General features: G+C 53.2%; 1 protein-coding gene across 1 annotated transcript; it reads left to right on the forward strand.

The window, feature by feature from the left end:
- Positions 1-1,008: 1,008 nt before the first annotated feature.
- Zmynd19 (zinc finger MYND-type containing 19) lies at positions 1,009-9,384 on the forward strand. The gene is made up of 6 exons (XM_020167589.2): positions 1,009-1,152; positions 2,389-2,448; positions 3,947-4,053; positions 4,633-4,773; positions 8,284-8,464; positions 8,795-9,384. The coding sequence occupies exons 1-6, from the start codon at positions 1,102-1,104 to the stop codon at positions 8,936-8,938; spliced, it is 684 nt and encodes a 227-aa protein (XP_020023178.1). The 5' UTR covers positions 1,009-1,101; the 3' UTR covers positions 8,939-9,384.
- The last annotated feature ends 620 nt before the right edge of the window (positions 9,385-10,004 follow it).

Consider the following 10,004-nt stretch of genomic DNA (forward strand, 5'->3'; position numbering starts at 1 on the left):
CCCAGATGTCTCCCCTCCAGGGCGTCTGGGAGGAACTGGCAAGTCCCAGGAGCCCAGAGATGGACTTTCTATCCTCACTCTTGAAAAAAACACATCTTCTTGGTAGTTATATCCCAAACTGTACCCTGCAAGCCAGGAACCTCCGTAGAGCCTCAGGTGCTTGGGATCACTTTGAAGCAGGTGGAGCCTGCCCCCGGGTTTGAGCTCAAGGCCTTGCCCTCTGGATCAGGCTGCGGGCCCACAAGGCCTCTTTTTCAGTCGGACACATGTCCACTATGGCCCCCGCGCAGGTCTCATCTCAGGGGACCTAAGGGACCTCGGTCCCCGGACGCACCGAGTCTGTCCCCGCTACTACCCCGGGAGCTGTTTCGTTTCCGGAGATCTGTACAGCTCCAAAGCGAGGAGCGTGGACCCTGGAGACCGGCGTCGTCCAAGAACAGGAGGTGCGGGGAAATCCCGCCGCGGTCCTGCCGGCGGACGACTGCTGGGCGCGGACAGCTATTCCAGGCCGCCCAGCTGGACCCGGAGAAGGGATAAGGGCCCCACGGGCCGGGGTAAGCTGTGGAGACCGCAAGGCGGCTGGAGGTAGCTGATCCGACCCTAGCCCCGTAGGAGGGGTCCTGCTGCTCCCGCCGCCGCCGCCGCCGCCGGCACAAAGCTTCCCGCGAAACTGACGTCCAGCCGGCCGCCGCGCAGGCGCCGCCCCCGGCCCGCCCCTCCCCCGCGCTCGACTTGCTCCCAGTGCGCCTGCGCACCCTTACTATTCCCATTGGTCGCTGGGCCGCGGCGCGCGCCGGCTGGCGGAGGGCGCGCCGTGCAATTGGCCGGCTGGCGGCAGCGGGGGGTGTGCCCCGGGCCACGCCCCGCCCTCGGCTCCGCTTGCTGGGGTGCGCGCGGTGGCGGCGGCGGCGGCGGCGGCGCGTGGCAGGTCCGGCGGGCGCGAGGCGGCGGCGGCCCGAGCCCGGCCCAGCCTCGTCCGCCCGGGGCCCGCCCGGCTCGACCCCCGCCCCGGCCTGCCCCCGGAGCGCCGCGGCCTCGCCCGGGCCCGGCCCGGCGTCTCCCGAGGGAGCGTCGCCGCCGGCCGAGAGCGCAGGCCCGGCCATGACCGACTTCAAATTGGGCATCGTGCGGCTCGGCCGGGTGGCCGGGAAGGTGAGCGGCGCAGAGCCGCGGTCAGGCCTGCGTGGTCCGGGGCGGCGGGGTGGACGCCGGGGTGGGCAGGGTGCGCTGGTCAGGCTCAGTCCGGCTCGCTGCCTTCCTTGTGACCGCCTTCCCCAAGGCCGGCGGGCGCGCCCCTCGGGCTCTGGACGCTCCTTGCCCGGCCAGGCTGATGGGGTGCGGAGGCGGCCGCCCGCGCTTCCCGAGCGCTCGCCGTGGAGCCAGCACCGGGCCTAGCGGCCGGGCTGCACCTGCGGCCGCACGGTTTGAACGCAGCGCCCTTTTCGCGGCCGCGCACCGCGACGCCTCTTGCCAAGCGGGTCCGAGGCGGGCTGTTCCGTGCCTGCCGGTCAGCAGTGGAGACTCCCGGCTCGTTACAACGCTGCTAGGGCTGGTCAAGTGGGGCCGAGCCTCGGGCTTCTCTCTGGACGGGGAGCCAGGGCCCCGGAGCTGGTATACTCGAGGGTTCACCGCCACTGCTCGCCCTTGCCCGGCCCCCATCCTTCGCATGTTGGAGGCTGCGGTTCTCGTGGAATCAGTGGTCTTTTGAGGCTCGGTGGTGTCCAGGAGCCGGGACCTTACGCTTCCCTCTCCACCAGTGGCTGCTGCTGGTGGTTAGAGAGAGGAACAGAGGCAGGAGTCAAGTCCGAGGAAGGAAAATTGGTTCAGATCTTCGAACAGACCCTAGGAGAGGAAGACTGGCCTATATTAAGAACCGTTTTCTGCACCTTCCAGCAGGGACATTGGGTGCGACCCTAGTTATCTCTGAGAACCCTTCCAAGTCAGTAATTGATTGCGTGAACATCAGCCCTTAAAACTTAAGAAGAGTAATACAGTGAGTGAGCACGTGTACCTATTGCCCTACCTAATGAATATACGTTCATTGGAATTTGGATATTCTGCTTCAGTCCCATCCCCGTTCTCTACTCCACTGAAACCTTTGACTAGGTCTATTGTCAGTTTAATAGTTGAGTTCCACTTACCGGGTTGATCCTGTGTGGATGGGTATTGAAGCCTGGTAACACTGCCCTGATAGACTAATGTGGGTGTGACTCGCTTTCATTTTTGACAAATAAGGTTGAGCGCCCCCACTTGCTGATGTGTCTTAATCTGTAGCGGCATGTGGTTATTTTCTACTTCATAAGAAAGTAGCTGGTTCCTGGTTATAATGTTACTGTTTCTTGTGAGTATTCCAGATTTAACGCTTTGCAATATATGGTTAATTTTCAGACCAAATATACACTGATAGATGAGCAAGACATCCCCTTGGTGGAGAGCTACTCCTTTGAGGTAAGGATGACTGGTCGGTCCTTCCATGTTTTTTTGTCATCCCCAGGAAAGATAATGTGGACTTTCCTGTGCTGGGAGAGTGGGAGACTGCACATATGGATGGTTGCTGTTGGCTAATGAGCCTTCAGGGTCACCACATCCCAGATCTGGACAGCCTGGCTGCCACTACCTAGTAGAGCCCCGGGTGGCTTCTGCACTGATCTTCCCCACTTTCACCCTGGTTATCAACTCTTGCAAACACACCACGCTTTGTCCTATTTGGATGTCTGTTAAATGAGGTGTGCACAGTTCTCTGTGGCTGTGACTTGTGAGGCAGCCCTACACTCCTACTGATGTGCCAACCTCTCCTCCCTTCAGCAGCCCTGAGCAGCCAGTGGTCCTGCCTCATGTCTCCATCTCGTGCCTTGCACTTCCATGGCCCCAGTTTGTCTAGGAGTTTTTCTTCCTTGCTGGATTGTGGTCTTTATTTTTTGGGTGGGATTGGAGTTTGAATTCAGGTCTTCCCATTTGCAAAGCAGATACTCTACTGTTTGAGCCATATATCCAGCCCATTTCACTCTGGTTATTTTATTTTGGCAGTATTGGGGTTTGAACTTGGGGCCTCATGCTTGCTAGGTAGGCAGGCACTCTACCACTTGAACCACTCCACAAGCCTTTTTTTTGTGTTTGCCCTGGGTTGGCCTTGAACCAACCTCGATCCTCTTGATTTCTGCCTCCCAAGTAGCTAGGATTACTGGTGCCCAGCTGCTCTGGTTGTTTTAGAGATGGGGTTTTGTGAACGATGCCTGTGTTAGCCTCGAACCTTGATCTTCCTGATCTCTGCCTCCCAAATAGCTAGGATTACAGGTATGAGCCTCCAATACCCAGTTGGTTTTTTTTTTTTTTTCCCTTCGGTACTGATGTTTGAACTCAGCCCTCAGCCTCATGCTTGCTGGACAGGTGCTCTACCACTTGAGCCACTCTATCAGCCTTTCTTTGTGATTTTTTTTTTTTTTTTGAGATAGTGTCTCTCGAACTATTTGCCCTGGGCTGGTTTCAAACCAAGATCCTCCTGATCTCTGCCTCCTGAGTAGCTAGGATTACAGGCATGAGCCACTGGCACATTTGTTTTTGAAGAGAAGTTCTCACTATGTAGTCCAGGCTGGCCTTGAATTTGCTGTCTTCGTCTCCCTCCTTAGTGGTGGTAGTCATTGTGTGCCACCACACCCAACTCTGTGGGCTTTTGTGTGGGTGTTATTTCTCTGTGTCCACATTATTTTGCAATGAGCTGCTCATTATGGTTTCTTGCCAAAATGGAGGATAGAGTGGTTGTTGGGATGTTGCTGGCCTATTTGTGACTTGGGTATGAGGGAGCCCCTGCTGACTCCCAGGATCTCAGGAACAGGGTGGCATCTATCCCTTATAGCTGTTTGTTTCACTTGATTTTTTTCTAAGTGGGATTTGAAATGTTGCTTAGAGTTGAGGCTATTTAACAGACCTTTTCCTTGTTACATTTCAGGCTCGTATGGAAGTAGATGCTGATGGAAATGGTGCTAAGATATTCGCATATGCCTTCGACAAAAATCGAGGAAGAGGATCTGGCAGGCTCCTCCATGAGCTGCTGTGGTGGGTATTTTCCAGCTGCCTTGTCTCCTACCTGGGTCCTGTGTGAGCTGGGATGTGCACAGGATGCCTGGAGGCAGGAGAGCCACGTGCCTGGTGGAGTCAGACTCATCTTGTCTTCCCTAGGTGTGGGAGTTTGTGTGTCCTTTGCCATTAACTCAAAAAAATGACAAATTTGCATAATGGAGTTCTACTGGGGTCGGATGTCCTCTGGTGGAAAAGGTTTCCAGCCTCTCCCTTGGGCTCTGACTGAGCCTTGTCAGTATGATGTGGGCTGCCTCCCTGGGAAATGGGCCACTGTTCATGTATAAGATGAGGTTCTAAAATGTTGGGACCACCAGATGGGGAGCTTATCTCTAGGGTGTTTGTTTAGGCAGTTTTGGGATTTCATTCTTGCCTCTTTCAGTCCAACCTTTAAATCCATAGGCTGACGATGTGCTGGATTTCTCTCAGTAGCCTTCCCCAGGTGCACCCTCATCAGCCCTGGTCAGACACATGGCTGGTATTTCTGGCTGAACTTTCATGCTTAACCAGAAGTACCTGTGGTCAGAGATGGACCTTGAGAGTATTGTTTTTCCCTAGGGAGCGACACAGAGGAGGTGTGGCTCCTGGGTTTCAGGTGGTGCATCTCAACGCTGTGACAGTGGACAATCGACTGGACAACCTGCAGCTGGTGCCGTGGGGCTGGCGGCCCAAAGCTGAGGAGACCTCCAGCAAACAGAGGTGGGTGTTTCTGAGCCTGCACTTCCTACAGGTGCTTAGTACCAAACAAACTCTTTGCCCTGGTGCCTCTGAGTACTTTGGTACTTGGTTATTTTTCTCCAACGTGTGTCGCGGGTCCCATTTTTCAGGGAAAGGGAATTTTTTGTTTCTTTTTGTAGGACTATGGTTTGAACTCAGGGCTTTGCACTTGCAAAGCAGGTGCTCTACCGCTTGAGCCACACCTCCAGTCAGGGAATGGGAAGAATCTTGATGATTATTTTTGGGGGTTGATTGTGTGATAATTGGTTCTAGGAATACTTTAGCTGATGTGATGGAGTGGAGCCAGCATTGGGCCATACCCCAAAGCCCCATCCTGTGCATATACATGAGTCTCTGAGACAGGATGGTTCTCTGTCATGTTCCTCTGCTGAACAATTTTCCCCAAGCAGTGGTTTGAAGGAAGTAGGATAGTGTGGTTCAGGGGCTTGGCCTCTTGGTGTTTCAGCTTCCTGTGGTCCTGCAAACAGGGCTTTGTACTCTGGGAAGGCAGTTCCTACTGCTCCAGGATTAGCCCAGTTATGAACCTCATGGAGCCCTGAGGAAGAGCCAAAGAACCAGCAGGACAGGGTTGAATCAAATTGAGGCCAGAGTCCTCACCCCATCTATCTTACCTATTTTCCTCTCTCCCTCCCTCCCTCTTTCTCTTTCTCTTTCTTCTCCTTTTTTTTCTTTCATTTATTGTAGTACTGGGGCTTTAACTTGGGCCTACACCTTGAGCCACTCCACCAGCCCTTTTTCTGTGATGGGTTTTTTTATGTAGGGTCTTGGGAACTATTTCCTAGGGTTGGCTTCCAACCATGATCCTCCTGATCTCTGCTTCCTGAGCAGCTAGGATTACAGGCATGAGCCACTGGTGCCTGGCCCCATGTGCATTATTGAACTGCTCACAGGGGCTTCCTGGGGTTTCTGTGTATGTTCTCAAGTCCGCTATCACCCCAGCAGATGTTGCTAGTGGCACTGGTGAGGTTGGTGTTTGGGACAGAGGGTGGACCAAACAGAGGGTGGACAGTTGTTGCCTTTGGGCCATGCCAGAGTCCTGTGCAGTGGAGGTAGAAGTGGGTGGGAGTGCCAGGCAGACTGCTGTTGGGGATATGAGGGGACTGTCTCCAGGCTCTTAGAGGGTTTCCCCCAAACTGCCGCTCTGACCCCTCAGGGTATCCTGTCCATCACCATTACACACTCCTTTGTTTCCTATGTGGGCTTTGGCAGGGTGAAAACAGCCCTGTGAAGGTCTGCACCCTTGGTAGGCTGGTGGTTTGTTCCCTGCTGTGATACCAGAATTTTGACCGTTTAGTTCCCTACCATTCAGTGAAGCTAACCCTTTCATAAAAGCTGTGTAGGGTTTTTATACTTTCGGGAATTATGTTGGTTTAGACTTCAGGTTGCAAATAAGAGAAACTTAGCTCAATTTCACTTACTGACTCTGACTGGAATGGGGAGAGCCAGTGACTATGCCACCTCCTCAGTTCTGTTGTTCCCAGGGGCTCCTCCTGGAGCTGTGAATGTCCCCAGGCAGCAACAGACTTGCTCACTGCCTGTGGAGGAAGTCCTGGGGTGCATTCCACTTAGCTGGCTCTGAACTGCTTTTCTAGCCTGGAGCTAGAGTTGAGACAGGTCTCAACAAAGGAAGGGTAGGGGCTGGTGGTGGGCAAAACCAGTACCCACAACATTTCCCCTTGGTTGGTCAACATTGATGTAGGCACCTCTCCTGTGTAGGTGCTGGGACGTGCCAACCCTGGTTCCACATATTTCCCCACTGACCACCATGTCACCACCTGTGGGTCCCCTTCTGCTGTGATGTTATACATCACCTTAGCCAGGTTCTATGTATTGGTCTGGTCATCCTGTAACTGAATGTAACCCTTACCCCTGTTTTGTTTGTTTGTTTGTTTGTTTGTTGTGGTACTAGGGATTGAATCCAGGGCCTCACACTTGCTAGGCAAACACTCTACCATTTGAGCCACTCCTCTAGTCCTTTTGTATTTGTTTTTGAGGTAATTTCCCTTCAAAATCATGATCCTCCTTCCTCTACCTCCCAAGTAGCTAGGATACAGGTGTATACCACTATGCCGAGCTCTCAGAACATCCTTTCTTTACTTTTTTCCTTTTTTGCTTTATTTGTTATTTTAAAATTTTTTGGGTAAGATTGGGGTTTGAACTCAGGGCTTTGCGTTTTCAAAGCAGTTGCTCTACTGGTTGAGGCACACTTCCAGTCCCAGAATACCCTTTATAGTCCTAAGATAATGATAACCACGATTAAGAACTTCTGTTTGGAAAAGCAGGCTATAGGCTGAAGTTCCTGGTGAGCTGGCCTCATGGCCCTTCCCTGGCCCATTCTCACTTTGTGGATGGATAAGCTCTGCTGCAACTGTGCCCTGAAAGCACTTCCTGCTGGTGGAGATGGGCTCCAGCTTGCCTAAGACGCATCAAGCATAAATGTTCTTAATTTGCTGGTATGGGGTTTTAGAATATATGTTTAATCCATTTGTATTGGGCTGGGCTCTGTGCCAGGAGCAGCAATCAGAACTGACCTGAGTGGGCCTGAAGTCCCTGCTGGCTGGGCTGTGTGTCTTGGTTCTTGCCTCCATGTGGGCTAGTTCTTTGTGGTGGGGTCACCCTGACTTTGTCACGCTGGGAGTAGGGCATTGGCTTCTCCCAAGTCTGGGTTTTCAGTTCTTCCCTGGCAATGGTCAGTATGGGACCATGAGTTCAGCTCAGCCACTAAAGGGGACCTCTTTGAAAAGGTTTGTTCCCTCTTTCTAGTTCCAGAGGGGTGCTCCTAAACCTTATCTGCTTAGCTAATCAGCAGCCAGCATCTGTCCACGTGCTGACCTTTTCCTCTTTCTAACCAGGTGCCCTCTGGTTTGGACTTTGTTGACAGTGGGCTGGTCAGACCATGAGGGCTGGGCTAAATAGCCCGTTTTCTGAGGAGCTGGCCATGCCCCTTTGAAGCCCTGCTATACTCAACTTCTGACAACCAGGAGTCATTTTGGAGCCTTCCTCGTGCAGCATGTGCCTTTAGGACCTCAGTTCTTGGTGTAACTCTTGGTTGTATCTGGTTCATTCATGGAGGAGGGGTTTTCAGAAGGATGCAAGGCAGCTGACAAAGTTGAAAAGGAAGTCGGATGACAGGGTAGTATAGCAGGTACCTCTTAGGGACAAGGGCAGGGAGAGGGGCTACTTGGCATCAGCCAGGGGCCACATTTGTGCTCTGTGCCTGCTGTGTATCTGTGAGCCCCAGGAGTTGGGGAGAGTGGTAGATGAGGCAGTGCTTGTGTGTTAGGGGGAGATAGTATGCTAAATATTTAATGTCATATAGTAAGTATACGCAGTGAAAATGGACAAAGAAAACTCAGCTGCCGGATTGAAAATGGGTGGGATGGGTTCTGGACAGGACACATTCCTGGAGTCCCATCTTCCTCCCTTGTGCTGACCTGGTCTGACCACACTGAGACCTCTGCCTTCTTTCAGGGAGCAGAGCTTGTACTGGCTTGCAATTCAGCAGCTTCCCACAGACCCCATAGAAGAGCAATTCCCTGTCCTCAATGTGACCCGGTACTACAATGCCAATGGGGATGTGGTGGAAGAGGAGGAAAATTCCTGCACCTACTATGAGTGCCATTACCCTCCCTGCACAGTGATCGAGAAACAGGTATGGTGGGCTGCAGTAAGGCTTTGGCTCATGGCCACCTCTGCCCAGCAGTCCAGTTGTGGTGTGGAATCTCGTCTCCATAGTCCCCTGGGTTCCCAACACGGTGGCTCTCCCTTTGCTGTTGCTCCTGTTCAGGCAGGGGTTAGCCCTTCATTCATGGTGCCTCAGGTCTTGTGGTGCTGGGGATGGAACTCAGGGTCTTGTACATGCACGTGGTACATCTCCAGCCTGCTGCATGGGGTTTTGCTGAGTCCTTCCAGATTCTGAAATGTGGCTTCTGCCCTACACAGTTAACCAGCGTGAAAGTGAAGCCATGGTTCTGTGTTTCAGCTCCGGGAGTTCAACATCTGTGGGCGCTGCCAGGTGGCCCGGTACTGTGGCTCCCAGTGCCAGCAGAAGGACTGGCCTGCTCACAAGAAGCACTGTCGGGAGAGGAAGCGTCCCTTCCAGCATGAGCTTGAGCCTGAACGATGACGGGCAGGAGTCGCCACTGCCGCAGGTTCGAGGCTTCCAGCTCTTCCGTGGGCACAGTGGAGATAGACTGGCCGTTGAGGTGCCAAAGAAGCTAGTGGTGGGCCCAGACAGCCACCATCAGACTCCCCAGGGCACATGCAGTCTGCGGGGACAGTGCCCCTCCAGTGTTATCTCCAGCAGAGACAACGGGGAGGCTCCCCAGGACCTTTCTCATTATTTATATGTTAATATGTTTGTAAACTCATGTACAGTTTTTTTGGGGGGGAGGTAGGGGAAGGGTTAGAAACTACAAATAGAATCATTTGCTGTAATCTTGAAATGGCAAACATTCAGCCACATGTCTAGAAAGTGTCATGTAGCTGAGCTGCTCTCTTGGGCAGTAGGGGTCCCAAGGAGTGGCCTGCACAGTTGTGTCTGAAAGGGCAGAGTAAAGAAGTGGAATCATCTTGCGTCTTGGTTATTCTGTGCTCTTCGTGTCCTGCTGTTTAGGTTCAGTCTTACTTTCTTGTGGAATTGGTCACATGGTATGGAGTGGAGGACCTGCCTCTCTGGTTGGTGCCTGAGAAGCAGAGCATGCTGGGCCTTTTTCTTGTCTGGTCAGAAGCATAAGTGAGATCCAGACTATCCTGTCTGGCAGCATGTGCTGTGAGTGCTCCAGTAAGCTAGTCACTGATTTTGTGACTGAGGGGTGCTCTAAGAGTCGTACACTGGTAAATTCTCACCTTCCTTTATACATGGAGCCTCTGGGAACCAGCAGTGAGAGCTGCTCAGAAGAATCCGCAGGACATGCCTAACCGGCTAGTGAGGTACCACTTGTGGCCTGGAGCAGACTGGCAGGGTGCTGTTCATCTGTGTAAGGCTGTGGCCCCAGGGCATGTCTCCCTCTCCCTTTGTGGATCTACAGGTGTCTGAGGGCTGGTCAGCATCTTGTTCACATAGAGCCATCTCAGGGAAATGAGTCCAGCTGTATGGCTGGAGGTCCAGTTGGCCCTTCTGTCCCCTTGGCTCTTCCTACCTGATTGGTCTAGGCCACCCTATCTTGTTGGTCTGCAGGCCCCTGCTATGC

This window comes from Castor canadensis, chromosome 13 (genome assembly GCF_047511655.1).
Source record: "Castor canadensis chromosome 13, mCasCan1.hap1v2, whole genome shotgun sequence".
Taxonomy (NCBI): Eukaryota; Metazoa; Chordata; class Mammalia; order Rodentia; family Castoridae; genus Castor; species Castor canadensis.